The sequence below is a fragment of the Pongo abelii genome, chromosome 2, assembly GCF_028885655.2.
Source record: "Pongo abelii isolate AG06213 chromosome 2, NHGRI_mPonAbe1-v2.0_pri, whole genome shotgun sequence".
In the NCBI taxonomy this organism is placed as follows: Eukaryota; Metazoa; Chordata; class Mammalia; order Primates; family Hominidae; genus Pongo; species Pongo abelii.
The window spans coordinates 36,688,033-36,704,677 of NC_085928.1; the positions used below are offsets into that span (position 1 = coordinate 36,688,033).

The 16,645-nt window shown below is 42.3% G+C and overlaps 1 protein-coding gene across 1 annotated transcript; it reads right to left on the bottom strand.

Moving 5' to 3' along the window:
* Window positions 1-6,739: 6,739 nt before the first annotated feature.
* Window positions 6,740-11,087, bottom strand: TRMT10C (tRNA methyltransferase 10C, mitochondrial RNase P subunit). Its single transcript, XM_009238582.4, has 2 exons — window positions 10,926-11,087; window positions 6,740-8,223 (listed from the first exon to the last, which is right to left on the bottom strand). Exon 2 carries the CDS (start codon window positions 8,209-8,211, stop codon window positions 6,931-6,933), a length of 1,281 nt encoding a protein of 426 aa, XP_009236857.3. The 5' UTR covers window positions 8,212-8,223; window positions 10,926-11,087; the 3' UTR covers window positions 6,740-6,930.
* Between the last annotated feature and the right edge of the window lie 5,558 nt (window positions 11,088-16,645).

Below are 16,645 nucleotides of genomic sequence, written 5' to 3' on the forward strand. Positions count from 1 at the left end.
TTTCATTTTCCTTGTGATCTTTTCAAGGTAATCATTGAGACTCTCGTTTCTATCATTTTAAAAATGGAGATATACACAAAGATTTTTATTTGAGATTATGTATTTACAGATGCTTGTAATTTTTTTTTGGGGGGGGGGATGGAGTCTCTCACTCTGTCACCCAGGCTGGAGTGCAATGGCATGGTCTTGGCTCACTGCAACCTCCGCCTCCTGGGTTCAAGCGATTCTTCTGCCTCAGCCTCTTGAGTAGCTGGGACAACAGGCGCGTGCCACCACACCCGGCTAATGTTTGTATTTTTAGTAGAGATGGGGTTTCACTGTGTTGGCCAGGCTGGTCTCGAACTCCTGACTTCGTGATCTGCCCACCTTAGCCTCCCTAAGTGCTGGGATTACAGGCGTGAGCCACCGCGCCCGGCCGATGCTTTTAATTTTTAAGTGAAGAAGATAAAGCTTAGAGAAGTCACATACCTATTAAGGAGCGGATCCAGTTCCCATATACCACACTGCAGAAGTTAAGGATGCATCTGCAGGACTAGGTACAAAACGAAAAAAACGAAACAAAAAAAGGACGAAGATAGTAATCCATTCACCTTTCAGTTCTGTGAGTTTCATGAGGTGTGCCTGTCTTGTTCACCACTGTTTCCCCAGCACCCAGATTATACTAGTCTGGATAAATATCTATTGAAGAAATTAATGCAAGCTTCAGTAACCTCCTACAAACAGGTTAGGAAATGAAAAGGTAGTGTAGTATGAAGGGGTGGAAAGGGGGTGATCACTTTCCTCCCCATCAAAAGAGTCATGACAACGTGCTTGTAACAAAAGACAGGTTAACAAGAGAAAAGCCTAACAAATTAATGTTCATAAGCAGAGGAACAATACAACAAAATAAGAAAACTCAAAAAAGGGTCAGATGGTTGAAGTTTAATACTTTTCATAGGGGAGAAACAGTTGGGGGGTGCTACAGGCAATTTTAGAGGAGTAGTAAATGATTTTAGGAGAGATTAATGCAGAAATTCACTTGTAAATTATTCTCTTTGTAAACCAAGTGAAACTAGAGAACCAACAATAATTTGAAGGCCAGTCGTGGTGACTCACTCCCATAATCCCAGCTACTTGGGAGGCTGAGATAGAAGGATCACTTGAGCCCTGGAGGCAAGGTTGCAGCGAGCCAAGATCTCGCTACTGCTCTCCAACCTGGGTGATAGAGTGAGACCCTGTCTCAAAAACAAAAAACAGTAGTTTGAGGCAAAGTTTGGGCTCTAAGTGTGGTGGTTAATTTTCAGTCTCTTCCTCTATTATGTGAGTTTTGTTTTGTTTTTTTATGAGACCAGGTCTCACTGTGTTGCCCAGGCTGGAGTGTGGTGGCTATTCACAGGCATGATGATAGCACACTACAGCCTCAAACTCCTGGCCTCAAGAATCCTCCCATCTGAGACTCACAAGTAGCTGGGACTACATGTGTGCACCACTGTATCTGGCTTTGTGATATGTTTTAATTTCTTCTGGTTAATGAAATTTCAGGGAGGAAGCAGATAGAAAGCAATTGTGTTCTTTGATGGGTCTGGTTTCTAGGTAGATAAGAAACTTCAAAGAACAGTCTTATCCCGTGTTTTGGGGGAGGCAGAGGATTGAGAGGCAGGAGGTGGGGTGGGGAGATCAGAGAAACCTTGCGGCTGCTTCTCTAGTTCAGCATGTCAAAGCACCAAATTTTGGGGTACCGTTTTCTGACAATGAATAGGCAATGTAGTCCAAGGCAAAGAGCATTAGTTTTGCACCACACAAAAACTCGACTTAAATTCTAATTCTGCATTTTGCTAATTCTGTGAGTTTGGACTGGATAACAATGTTATGGAATATATTATAACTATACAAATGGAATAATACGTATAGGGTTACTGAGGGCATTGGGATAATAAAGGTTAAATCTATGATATGCTGCCTGGCCATGGTGAGAGCTTGCTTCATAGTAGCTATGGATTATAACCTCTAGTGAGCTATTTAAGTGGTTTAAAAAGCTGGAAATGGAAGGTAATATAATCAATTATTATTTTAGTTTAGATGTGTAATTTGTGAGGTGACAACTATAATATCTAACATTTATTCAAGCTTACTATACACCAAGCATTGTTGCAGGTATTCTACATGAAATTCAGTACATTAAATCATTACAACCCTATGAATTAAGTGCTACTATTATTCCCATTTTTATGGAAGAGGGAATTTGGGCACGGAAAAGATAAGTAAGAAGTGGAGCTGAACTTGAAATTCAGGCCAAGAGCTGCCAAAAAAAAAAAAAAAATTAGAGTGGAGAAGAAAAGTGGCTAATCTTGATTTCACTAACCTTAAATAGGTTCTTTTTTTTTGTTTTTTGTTTTTGTTTTTGTTTTGAGACAGGATCTCGTTCTGTTGCCCAGGTTAGAGTGCAGTGGCTCATAGCTCACTGCAGCCTTGAACTCCTGGGCCGAAGTGATCCTCCTGCCTTAGCCTCCCAAAATTCTGGGATTACAGGTGTGAGCCATTAAGTAGGTTCTTAATGTAGCCTTATAATTCTATTACATGTCCTTAGACTATTCTCAATTTCAGTGTACATCAGAATCACCTGAAGGGCGTGTTAAAACAGATTGCTGGGCCCCATTGCCAGTTTCTGATTCAGTTGACTTAATGGCTGGGGCCCTAAAATTTGCATTTCTAACTAGTTCCCAAGTAATGCTGATGATGCTGGTTGGGGGACCACACTTTGAGAACCACTGCCCTAATTCATTCACTTTCCTATACTATTTCATGTTTTGTTGGCTCTCCAAAAATGTCCATTACCTCCTCCCACTCAGGGGATGATTTTGCTTTTTATTTTCAATGAGAAAATAATAGCAATCAAACAGAACTTCTATATATTCTCAACCATATCTGAGGTGTGGTACCTGCATTTATACCTATATACTATGTGTTCTGTTACTTATGAAGTGGAGCCTGTCCTTGTTTACACACATCACTATTGTTCCATCCGATTTTTCTTTCTAGTATTGAAACATTCCCAACATCATACATACACGCTTTTATGTCTCCTATCTTAATAAAAGACTCTTCTCTTGATCTCATATCTTCCTGTAGCTCCTCATTCCTATTTTCCTTCATATAGAAACTCTTTGAAAAGATTGTTCATACTCTGTCTCCTATATCTCTGTCCATTCTTTTTTTTTATGTTTTGAGACAGGGTCTTGCTCTGTTACCCAACCTGGAATGCAGTGACATGATCTTGGCTCACTGCAACCTCCACATCACATGCTCAAATGATCCTCCTGGCTCAGCCCACCAAGTAGCTGGGACTAAAGGTGCACACCACCATGCCTGGCTAAGTTTTTGTAGAGACAGGGTTTCACAGTGTTGCCCAGGCTGGTCTCAAACTCTTGGGCTCAAGGGATCCACCTGCCTTGGCCTCCCAAAGTACTGGGAGTACAGGTATGAGCCACCACCATGCCTAGTCCTGTCCCTTCTTTTTGTTTGTTTTTTTTGAGATGGAGTCTTGCTCTGTCACTCAGGCTGGAGTGTAGTGGCACAGTCTTGGCTCACTGCAACCCCCGCCTCCTGGCTTCAAGCAGTTCTTCTGTCTCAGTCTCCTGAGTAGCTGGGATTACAGGCCTGTGCCACCACACCTGGCTAATTTTAATTTTTGTATTTTTAGTAGAGCTAGGGTTTCACCATGTTGGCCAGGCTGGTCTCAAACTCCTGACCTTTGAGCCACCGTGCTCCGCCTGTCCATTTCCTTTTTTTTTTTTTTTTTTTGAGAAGGAGTTTTGCTCTTATTGCCTAGGCTGGAGTGCAATGGCGTGATCTCGGCTCACTGCAACCTCAACCTCCAGGGTTCAAGCGATTCTCCTGCCTCAGCCTCCCAAGTAGCTGGGATTACAGGCATGCACCACCATGCCCAGCTAATTTTTTTTGTATTTTTAGTAGAGATGGTGTTTCTCCATGTTTGTCAGGGTGGTCTCAAACTCCCGACCTCAGGTGATCTGCCCGCCTCGGCCTCCCAAAGTTCTGGGATTACAGGCCTGAGTCACCACACCCAGCTTTGTCCATTCTCTTTTAAACCTACTCCAATTGGCTTTCTTTTCAATCCTCCATTGAAATTGCTGTTTTCAAGATAATCAGCAGTGTCCTCATTCCTACATTCAGTGGTCAGCTCTCAGACTTCATCTTACCTGATCTGCAGCATGAAACACTTTTTTTCATTTTGCCTCCAGGACATTTTCTCTCTCTTCTTACTGGTTGCTCTACCTCAGTCTTGCTGGTTCCTTCTCATCTCTCACACCTCTAAATGTTGGAGTACCTCAGGGCTCAGATATCAGATATCTTTATCCACACAGACTCCCTAGATGGCCTCAACTAGCCTGGAGCATTTAACTAATTACATTATTAACATCTCCAGCCAGACCTTGTCTCTGAACTCCAGGCTCATATATCCAACTGACCACTTGATATCTCCACTTGGACATCTAATAGGCAACTGTAAAATGTCCCAAAGTTACCTGCCCCCTCAAAGCTTCTGCATTTCGGTAAATAGTAACAAGTCCTTCCAGTTTCTCTAGTCAACAATCTTGAAGTCTTCCCTAAATTTTATCTTACTAAACACATTCAGATCTGACTGCGTCTCACTACCTACTCTATTACCACCCTCCTACAACCTACTATTATCTCTCACTTTTGTTACTGCAATAGCCTCCTAACTGGTCTCTCTCATAATCTATTCTCGACATAGCCAAAGTCATCATTTTAAACTGAATCCAATTTGGGGTGGGGTGGGGCAGGTGGGAGGAGATGAAGACAAGAGGAAGATCCCCAAATGGGGTGGTGGTAGCAAGTGGGCAAGAAAAGACAACAAGAATCAGAGACAGAGGAAGAAAAGAAATCATCCAAGGAGGAGAGGGAAAAAAAATCACCCATCTGAGATCTATATCTGGGCTGGAGGAAAAAGTTTGTTATGTGTTTTCACAAAGAATAAATATACAAAACCATGGGGGTGGGGGGTGGACAATGAGTCAGATTCATTTATTCTTCAAATGTTTAAGCACCAGGCACTATACTGGGCTCTAGGGATATAGCAGTGAATAAGACAGAAAAAAAAATCCTGCCTTCACAGAGCTAATATTCCAGTTTTCCTATTAAAACATCAGTCAGATGTCACTTTTTGGTTCAAGACCATCTGATCTTCTGGTAAAAACCAAAGTTCTTATGGTGGCTTAAGATGCCTTACTTGACAGACCTAGCTACTCCTCTGATCTGATCTTCAGCTCTTTTTACTCATTTTGCTTCAGGAGCACCAGTCTCCTTATTGGACCTTGAACCCTCTCTCAAGGGCTTTGACACTTGTTCCTTTTGCTTGGAATTCCCTTCCCTCATATCTTCATAGCTTACTCTCACTTCAAGTCTGTGGAGATGTCACCTTGTCTGTCTTTGGGCAAATTAAGAAAGGAATACCTCCTTAGTGGATGCAATCTTTTAAGCACATGGCCTAAAGGCGGACAGTCTTTGTATGAAGAAATGGCGTCTCTTCCTTCTAGCAAATGCAACCCTGCAACAGGGCATCATTCAGGGTTCTAAAATTCCAGCCACTTGGGAAACTGAGGCAGGAGGCTTGCTTGAGCCCAGGAGATTGTGGCTGCAGTGAGCTATGATCATACCACTGCACTCCAGCCTGGGTTATAAGGTGAGACTCCATCACAAAAAAAGAAAGAGAAAGAAAAGAAATGCATTGGATGTTTATGCCAATTTCCAATTCAGAAATTGGGAATAGTTGCCTATATCATTCCTATTTCCCATGTTTTCAAAAATTTTATTTTTAATTTCTCACACAGGGTCTCACCCTGTTGCCCAGGCTATAGCACAGCAGCACAATGTTGGCTTACTTGCAACCTCCACCTCCCAGGCTCAAGTGATCCTCCCACCTTAGCCTCCCAAGTAGCAGGGACTACATGCACACACCACCACATCTAGGCTAATTTTTGTATTTTTTTTAAGAGATGGGGTTTCACCATGCTGCCCATGTTGGTATCAAACTCCTGGGCTCAAGTGATCAGCCTGCCTTGGCCTCCCAAAGTGCTGAGATTACAGGAGTAAGCCAATGCACCAGACGTAAATCCCTTTTTCTTTAAGAGGACAAGAAATCAGTTTTATCTCTGTGAACCCGTTTTTCATAGTTGTACAGAAAAACCCCCACAAAGTCCTTTTTCCTATTTTCTCACTCAACAAGCAACACAGACAGAAGACCTCTGTGACCAAATGTTGGGGAATTTCTCATCAACACACAAGCAATCAATTCTGCAGTGGACACCAGCTAGGTGTTCTGTAATTCAATTCAGATGCTATCTACCGGGAGATAGTGTCAGAGCCCACAGGTTGAGGGCCCGGTCCCTAAAACTGCTCCCTCCTCCCACCAGGCTCAAGTTGCAAATCTGGGCCTACAGAACTTCTGACTGACTGGCTTCAAGTTGGGGTACCAACTCCTTCTCTTGATTAATTTGCTTGAATGGCTCATAGAATTGAAGGAAACACATTTACCAGTTTACTGTAAAAGATATTACAAAACATACAGACAAAGAGACGCACAGGGAAAGCTATGGGGGAAGGGGTGCAGAGCTTCCAAGCCCACCCCAGGGCACCACCCTCTAGGAACCTCCATAAAAAAGTCTACCAATGGTACAACTATTTAACTGGGATAATTTAAAGATTATTCTGTTCAACAATCTTGGACAACTCTTTTTATTATCTTTTTGCAGTAAACAAAGTATAATCCTAAAGTTCTGCAGATATCTAATTGAGAAAAGACACAACCCTGCAGTCAGTTGGGAAAGACTACCTTTAGAAGAGAAAAATGAATTGTTTGGGAAGAAATACATTAACAGAACTGTATTTCCAACGCATTTACTTTTTAAGCCATCAAATGTTCTCATTTGAGCCACGTGTTCTGTGCACATTCAGAGAACCTTTTGAAAATGAATTAAAAGTCTTTGCCTTCTTCAGTCTGTTGATAAACTCTTGAGAATGCTGAGAAATCTCCAGAAAACCAGTATGTTTTCTCTTGGGAACGAATTGCAGAGCCTTTTCCCAATTACCATTGTTTTTCAGACATAACAAAATACGTATCATTTGATCTAAGGTGAGATTTTTGTTACCAATTTCCCATTGTAAATATTTATCTAATGGAAGGCGTTCAGTTGCCAGGTTCAGCCGTTTTGCCTTGGCTAGGGATGTGCCTGGCTGCATATGCTTATCAACAAAAGACCCAATTACATAAACTTTGTCATGCCTGAAAGTACTCATAACATTGGGAGAATCTGCAGTTAAATAGATAATACTGTCCTTTGGAAATAAATCTACATGAGACTTTTCTGTTGATGTTAAAAGCAATTTGTCCCATTTTTCTTGATACCGTTTAACTAACTCTCTGTGAAAAGCACCATCTATTTTTAGATTGCAGAAATAAATATGGAAGGGATCAACATTTTTTCTGTTGCATCCTTCACTTTCTAAAAGCTGGGAAACAGTATTCTGCAATTCTTTTCGTTTCATATAATTTTCGTAAGCCATGTCAAAAACCAAAGGTTGTCCAAACTGCATGGCTTGGGCACCCTTCCAGCCCATTGCTATGTCCATACTCCTATCCCAAAGTCGTAAAAACAGAAAGTTTTTTTGTTTATCTTCCTCAGTGGTTTCTAGCAGCTGGATATTTTTTGCTTCTTCCCTTGCTGCTGCTTTCTTTTCCTTTTTTATTTGCTTAGCTTTTTTCAATTTTTCCTTCACATATAAATATTTTAAATATTTTTTTTTTGCTGTGTTAGAAACACATTCCATACTGGTTTTGAGCTCTTCTTCAGTGATGTGTTCTGGTACTTCTCTGCCAAGCAATCTCCACATCTCAATGAACTCTCTGGTGGCAGCTAGAGGATCTTCATCCTTACTGCTTGAGATTGTTGAAACACATTCTTCTTGCACACTAGATTTCATGGTAGTTTTCCACTTATCCAATTCTAGCTCTTCAGAAGGGGGTGTACTCTCATTATTAGGATAAGTAACAGCTGGTATTTTGGAAGACATGTATCTCTGCAAAATTATTGAGTGTAAGTTATTTCTCTTCCTATGAAGGGTAAATGGCACCAAAAACCTGGTGAAAGGTCTGAAGAAATTGACAGTAACACTCATTTTGAGGAAAGCAGCCATGTAACAAAACCCCTGTAAAAGAAGAAAAAGGCAATTAAAAATTAGACAAAGATTTTTATAACTTCTCAACTAATTGTGCAAGTATAAATCTGAAATACCAAAATAAAATCAATTTTTGAAACACAAAGTAAAATCTTTGTACCAATTTTTTTTCTAGACTCCTGTGGTCTAGAGCCTGTGATCACTCATTGAGCAAAAAGTTTAAAACTTAGTTGGGTTCTTGGCCGGGCACAGTGGCTCATGCCTGTAATCCCAGCACTTTGGGAGCCCGAAGTGGGTGGATCACCTGAGGTCAGGAGTTCAAGACTAGCCTGGCCGACATGGTGAGAAACCTCATCTCTACCAAAAATACAAAAATTAGCCAGGTATGGTGGCAAGCACCTGTAATCCCAGCTTCTCGGGAGGCTGAGGCAGGAGAATTGCTTGAACCCGGGAGGTGGAGGTTGCAGTGAGCCGAGATTGTGCCACTGCACTCCAGCCTGGGTGACAGAGTGAGATTCTGTCTCAAGAAAAAAAAAAGTTGGGTTCTTATTTTAGACATGAATTTCACTATTGCTTTAGCTAAAAGGATAAGTTGAAGATCCTTTTTAGATTTTTATCTAGGGGCCCAGAGAATCAATGTTACTGGGCAACAAAGTTATGTACCACCGAGGCAGCTGACATCATGATGCTGCATACTCCTCCATTCTACACTAAGCCCAGATACAGAACGAAACACAAGATCCTTCACAAAAGAAACAAACAAAGACAAAGGACATGAAAGGTACTGACAATGGCAACAGGTAAAAAGCACTTAGAAACTGCTGTACCAATGCCCTCATTACAGAAATATACCAAAATCTACTGATCAAAAAATAGCAACAAATTCTTCCCCCGTTCAGGCTTTATTTTGCAGCAAATATTATTATTAACAAAGAAAATGTCCAAGATTGAGACAAATGTATATAAAGCTCCACAATTTTATCCTAAAGGCCTGGATGTCCATGAGACATTGAAGATGCTTAAAGATGTATAACTAGTCTCAAATTTAAAGGAAAAGAAATAAAGGGAATTCAAATTTTTACAAAATGCAAATAAAACACTTGAAAAATTCCTTCTTCCCTTGGCTTCATTTAATGACCCTGCACAGGCTCCTAGGTTTCCTGCTCTGACCTGTGCACTGATGTCCAGATGCCCCTCCCTTAAAGGTGGATGTAACTCCGCATTCTATCCTATTCTTTTTTTTTCAATCTATACATTTCCCTTCTGAGATGTGACCTACTTCTGTGGCTTCAATGACCATGCATCAGAAAGACACCTCAAAGGCAGGCCGGGTGCGGTGGCTCACTCCTGTAATCCCAGCACTTTGGAAGGCCGAGGAGGGAGGATCGCTTGAGGTCAGGAGTTTGAGACCGCCTGACCAACATGGTGAAACCCCATCTCTACTAAAAATACAAAAATTAGCCAGGTGTGGTGGCGCACGCCTGTAATCCCAGGTACTCCTGAAGCTGAAGTAGAAGAATCGCTTGAATACGGGGGGCGGAAGTTGCAGTGAGCCGAGATTGCACCACTGCACTCCAGCCTGGGCGACAGAGTAAGATTGTCTCAAAACAACAAAAACAAAAAAAAAACCCTCAAACGCAACCGATCGAAATAACCCCTCTACCTTTGCTTCACAATCTGATCCTCCTTCAATGTTCTGTTTCAAGGGATACTGCTATCCATTGGTATTGTTCCCAACATATATTTCTAAGCTTATTGCGGCCAGGTCAGCAGCATCTCTAGCTATTCTTCACCTCACACTTCAAGTATTCCACCATTAGTTTTCACAGCACTCTTGTGCCTATGACAGTACTTCTAACACTATACTGTAATTGGCTGGTTATCTATTTGCCTCACTAGATGTTAAGGACTAACTAGTGTCCATGAGGACAAAGACTTTGTCTATAACGTTAACATTGAATCCAATGCTTGACAGTATTTGGCTTACGGTAATCACGCAAATATTTTTCTAATACCCTAGATCGATGCTTCCTTCATTAAAAAAAAAAAAGAAAAAAAAAGTTCAGCCTCCCTTTATTATTTTTTTTGAGAAGGAGTCTCGCTCTGTCATTCCAGGCTGGAGTATAGTGGCGCGATCTCGGCGCAAGCTCCGCCTCCCAGGGTTCACGCCATTCTCCTGCCTCAGCCTCCCGAGTAGCTGGGACTATAGGCACCCGCCACCACGCCCGGCTATTTTGTATTTTTAGTACAGACGGGGTTTCACTGTGTTAGCCAGGATGGTCTCGGATCTCCTGACCTCGTGATCCGACCACCTCGGCCTCCCATTGTGCTGGGATTACAGGCGTGAGCCACCGCGCCCGGCTCAGCCTCCCTTTAAAGAGAAAACAATTTACTTTAGAATCCCGGAAATATTTAACTGGGGTCCCCAAGCCCTAATCTAATATACATTGAGTTCAGAATGAGTTTTAAAAGTTTTATTCTTGTAACTGGCAAAGGATTTAGAATATCACAGAAATGAAAACCCCAATTGTAAAAAGCAATCAAGTACATCATTTCAGGAACCACTGATTTTGTTTCAGGTACTGTACTAGTTATAGTTTATTAAAATCACTGGGCTTCCTCTTACCTGTGGGCCTTCCCAGCGCACATGCGCCACTAAATGCATCTTGGAACGTCTCTGGCGTCCTCCCACCCCCAACACACACATTAGGAGAAAGAAGAAACTCGCTTACCAGGAGTGCAGAGATAGCGGTTCCCGCTGGCGCAAAGAACAGGGACCCTGGAGGACGAAGGACTCCGACTTACAGACGCCCAGGAATCCGCGCCGAAGCTAGCACGCAGCCTACCCAACAGCCCACACAGCCGACGAAAGCGGTCGCTGGAGCTCAGCCGGAAGTTCCCTCCTCTCCCTTCCGGCGCTGCTTTTTTTACGTCACAGCACGCAAAGAACGCTTTCCTGGCTGAAAGAAGCGCTTTAGAGGAGACGGCTGTCGGTAGGCAAGTGGGTACTTGCAGCCTACGCTCTCAGTTGTCACGGACTTGTAGCTGTGTTATGTTGTGTTTTCCTCCATATATCCTAAAAACTTTTTCTGGGCCGGGCCAGTTGGCTTACGCCTGTAATCCCAGTGCTTTGGGCGGCCGAGGCGGGCGGATCACTTGGGGTCAGGAGTTTGAGACCAGCCTGGCCAACATAGGGAAACCCCGTCTCTACTAAAAATACAAAAAGTAGCCAGGTGTGGTGGCGCGCGCCTGTAATCCCAGTTGCTCGGGAGGCTGAGGCAGGAGAATCGCTTGAACCCGGGAGGCGGAGGTTGCGGTGAGCCGAGATCGCGCCACTGCACTCCAGCCTGGGCGACAGAGCAAGACTCTGTCTCAAAAAAAAAAAAAACTGTTTCTAGTCCTCTTCTCAACCTACTCTCTGTTTGGGCCCTGTATTTATAAACATTTGCTGACAAAGTACTGAAATAAAGTGTGTTTTTTTCACAAGTCTTCTTACTCAGCTTCAGACTCCTTGACGCTAGGACTTTAAACTCTTAATCTTTTTGACCAGTTTATCACCGGTACCTGGCACTATGCTTGGAACATGATAAGCCACGGTAAGTTTCTGTCTCCTCCTAGCTCATTTGGAAAATTTAATGTGAAATGAAGTTAAAACACATTTGTAAATTGGTGGCATTTGGGCCAAAATCCAGCCTCCACATATTTTGTTTAGCTAGCACAGTGTTTTCATGTTTTCAATTATTTTGGTTTAGCTGTCATCTTAAAAACATAAGGTACAAGACCATTTAATGGGGAAAGGTCAATCTTTTCAACAATTGGTGCTGGGAAAACGGGATATACACGAGAAGAATGAAATTGGACCCTTACCTAACACCACATATAAAAACTAACTCAAAATGAGTCAGGGCCGGGCGCGGTGGCTCACGCCTGTAATCCCAGCACTTTGGGAGGCCGAGGCGGGCGGATCACGAGGTCAGGAGATCGAGACCATCCTGGCTAACATGGTGAAACCCCGTCTCTACTAAAAATACAAAAAATTAGCTGAGCGTGGTGGTGGGCGCCTGTAGTCCCAGCTACTAGAGAGGCTGAGCCAGGAGAATGGCGTGAACCCGGGAGGCGGAGCTTGCAGTGAGCCGAGATTGTGCCACTGCACTCCAGCCTGGGCAACAGAGTGAGACTCCATCTCAAAACAAAAACAAAAATCAAAATGAGTCAAATACTTAAATATAATAGTGTAGTGAAAACTATAAAACAGAATAAAACATCGAGGAAAACCATGACATTGGATTTGGTAGATTTCATGCTTATGACACCAAAATCGTAGGCAACATAAGAAAAAATTTACAAATTGGGCTTCATAAAAATGAAATACTTTTGGGCCGGGCGTGGTGGCTTATGCCTGTAATCCCAAAACTTTGGGAGGCCGAGGCAGGCAGATCACGAGGTCAAGAGATAGAGAGCATCCTGGCCAATATGGTGAAACCACGTCTCCACTAAAAATACAAAAATTACCTGGGCGTGGTGGTGCATGCCTGTAGTCCCAGCTACTCAGGAGGCTGAGGCAAGAGAATTGTTTGAACCCAGGAGGCAGAGGTTGCAGTGAGCCGAGATCATGCCACTGCACTCCAGCCTGGCGACAGAACAAGACTGTCGAGAGAGAGAGAGAAGGGACTTTTGTACATAGAAGGACACTATCAACAGAATAAAAAGGCAATCCACAGAATGGGAGAAAATAGTTGCAAATCATGTATCTGTTAAGGGATTAATATCCAGAATATGGCTAGGCTCACGCCTGTAATTCCAGCACTTTGGGAGGCCGAGGTGGACAGATCACCTGAGGTCAGGAGTTCGAGACCAGACTGTCAACATGGTGAAACCCCATCTCTACTAAAAATACAAAAAATTAGCTGGGCGTGGTGGCAGATGCCTGTAATCTCAGCTACTTGGGAGGCTGAGGCAGGAGAATCGCTTGAACCCAGGAGGCAGAGGTTGCAGTGAGCTGAGACCGCACCACTGCACTCCAGCCTGGGCACCATAGGGTGAGACTCCGTCTCAAAAAAAAAAAAATCCAGAATATGTGAAGAACTAGAACTCGACAACAAAAGAAACCTAAACAACCCAATTCAAAGTGAGCAAAGAACTTGAGTAGACATTTCTCCAATGAAGATATAAAAATGGCCAGTAAGCACATAAAGAGATGTTCAACATTATTATGGAAATGCAAATAAAAACCACAATAAGGCTGGGCATGGTGGCTTATGCCTGTAATCCTAGTGTTTTGGGAGGCTGAGGTGGGAGGATCACTGAGTCCAGGAGTTTGAGATCAGCCTGGGCAACACAACAAGACCCCATCTCTACTAAAAATAAGAAAATAGCCAAGTGTAGTGGTGTGTGCCTGTCATCCCAGATGCTTGGGAGGTTGAGGCAGGAGGACCACTTGAACCCAGGAGTTTGAGGCTGCAGTGAGCTATGATTGCACCACTGCACTCCATCCTGGGTGACAAAGCAAGTCTGTGTTTCTCCTGTCTCTAAAGAGAAAAAAAAAAGCCAGAAAAATTAAATGCTGGCAAAGGCATGTAGAAATTGGAACCTTGTATATTGCTGGTAAGAATGTAAAATGGAGCAGATGCGGCTGGGTGTGGTGGCTCACGCCTGTAATCCCAGCACTTTGGGAGGCCAAGGTGGGTGGATCACGAGGTCAGGAGATCTAGACAATCCTGGCCAACACGGTGAAACTCCATCTCTACTAAAAATACAAATGTTAGCCAAGCGTGGTATCGCATGCCTGTAGTCCCAGCTACTCGGGAGGCTGAGGCAGGAAAATTGCTTGAACCTGGGAGGCAGAGGTTGCAGTGAACTGAGATCGCGCCACTGCACTCCAGCCTGGTGACAGAGCAAGACTCTGTCTCAACAAACAACAACAACAAAATGGAGCAGATGCTATGAAGAACAGTTTTAACAGTTCCTCAAGAAACCAAACACAGAATGAACATATTCTGCAGCCATTCTACTCCTAGTAATATACCCAAAGAAATTGAAAGCAGAGACACAGACACTTGTACTCTAATGTCATTGTAGCATTATTGATAATAACCAAAAGGTAGAAGCAACCCAAATATCCATGAACAGATGAATAGGTAAAAAAATGTTGCAGGTACATATAATGGAATATTATTCAGTCTTAAAAAGGAATGAAGTTCTGATACATGATACAACATAGATAAACTTTGAAGGCATTATACGCTAAGTGAAATAAGCCAGGCACAAAAGGACAAATATTGTATAAGTCCACCTATATGAAGTACCTAGAATAGTCAAATCATAAAGACAGAAAGTAGAATAGTGTTTACCAGGGGCTGGGGAAAGGGAAGAATGGGCAGTTACTGTTTAATAGGTATGAATTTTCAGTATGGGATGATGAAAAAGTTCTGGAGATGGATAGTAGTGATGGTTGTACAAGAACTTAATGCCATTGAACTGTACACTTGAAAATGACTAAAATGGAAATGTTTATATTGTATATAGTTTACTAAAATAAAAGAAGATAAGAATAGTCTTTTCCAAATGATTTTAAAAAACGAGATCTTGTCTAAGAGACTGATTACTATCATGTTAGAAAGGTGAGGTGGTGATAGCAAAAAAATCATGAGTTTACTCCCAAACATGGAAAAAAATCAAGAATAAATATCCTCTAGTAGTTATAACAAATAGCAGTGGTAGAGGTTATTTTTTCTTGTTCCTGTTCTTTAAAGAGATACATCTGAAGTTTTTCCATTAATATTTTATGAAGGTTTTTGCTATATAATCTTTGTCAAGTAAAGGAAATTTCATTCTGTTAAGTTTACTAAGATTCTTTATGTGAAAAATCTTTGGAAGTGTTTCTATAAATATAGCAGAACATAATTTATTTAATATGTCTGGGATCTGACCTATTCTAGATTATTTCCAGGGTTCAGACATCTTACCTCCAACAAAAAGCACAGTGATTTTCAAAATACATTTTTTTTTTTTTTGAGACGGAGTCTCGCTCTTTCACTCAGGCCGGAGTGCAGTGGCGCGATCTCGGCTCACTACAAGCTCCGCCTCCCGGGTTTACGCCATTCTCCTGCTTCTGCCCCGGAGTAGCTGGGACTACAGGCGCCCCCCACCGCGCCCGGCTAATTTTTTGTATTTTTAGTAGAGACAGGGTTTCACCGTGTTAGCCAGGATGGTCTCGATCTCCTGACCTCGTGATCCGCCCGCCTCGGACTCCGCGCCCGGCCTCAAAATACATGTTTCGGCATAGAAGAATGGCTTGTAATATGGGATGTAAGGTATCAAAAAAATAAAAAGTAAATTGTAGGCCAGGAGCATTGGCTCATGCCTATAATCAGCATTTTGGGAGGCCAAGGCAGGCAGATTGCTTCGGCTCAAGAGTTCCAGACCAGCCTGGCCAACATGGTGAAACCCTGTCTCTACAAAAAATACATAAAAAAAAGAAAAGAAAAAGAAAGAAATTTTAAAAGCAAGGAAATATATAAAAACCCATAAGACAATGTCACATAAACACTAGAATTGAAAAAGCAGAAGGTCTGAATGCTCTCTCTTGGCTCATATTTCTTCTTGGAAACAATGGTTAGACCTAAGTAAAGACTGTTTTGTAGTCAAGGCACCCACTCTCCAGTTCCCCAGAGCTTATTCTACCACATGTTATCTTTTCTACACTGGTGCAAATGTCATTTGCCGTGTATTTTGCCTGCACTGTTTATTATATAATAGAGAATGATTTCTCTATACCAACGTCTCTTTCAAGAGTTGGAAGACAAAGCATGGATTCAAAGATTTAGGTGTTACTTACAAAGTAGAGAACTCTTGTATCTGATTCTCTGCTCTACCTTCAATGTCTACAACAGTGCTTGGCAAGTATCGGAAACTCAATAATAATTTGCTAATGAACGAATACTAAATAGATCAGGTAAGTGATGTTAGTGGCTTGGACAAGAGTGGTGGCAGTAAAGGCAAAGAAAAGGGGGAATATTTGAAAGATATTTAAGAGCTGGACGTGACAGAATTTGATGATCAATTTGGGAGAAAAGGAGAGGAACAAGTCAATAGTCTGGTTTGAGCACCTGGGCAGACAGTGAAAAGGAGTATATGGGGTGAGGGCAGAGATGGTAAGTATAGTATTAGACATGCGGCTTTTGAGCTCTCTTCAAGATAGCCAAATGATATCTCCTTTTGGATATTTGGCAGTTGGCTGTATGGGTCTAGAGTTTAGGTGAAAGAAGAATGCACCAAAGATACAGATTTGAGAGTTATTAACATAGAGTCTGTGAAACCATATGGGTGGAAGAGATTACCTAGGGCTTGGGTAGAGAACAGGAATGGACAAAAGAAACTGAAAATAAGCAGCTAAAGAGATGGGAGGAAAACAACCAGAATATGACATAGAAATCAAGGAAAAGGTGTTTTC

Coding starts and splice junctions, on each gene's coding strand:
- TRMT10C (XM_009238582.4), bottom strand. CDS start 8,211: ATGGCTGCTTTCCTCAAAATGAGTGTTACTGTCAATTTCTTCAGACCT.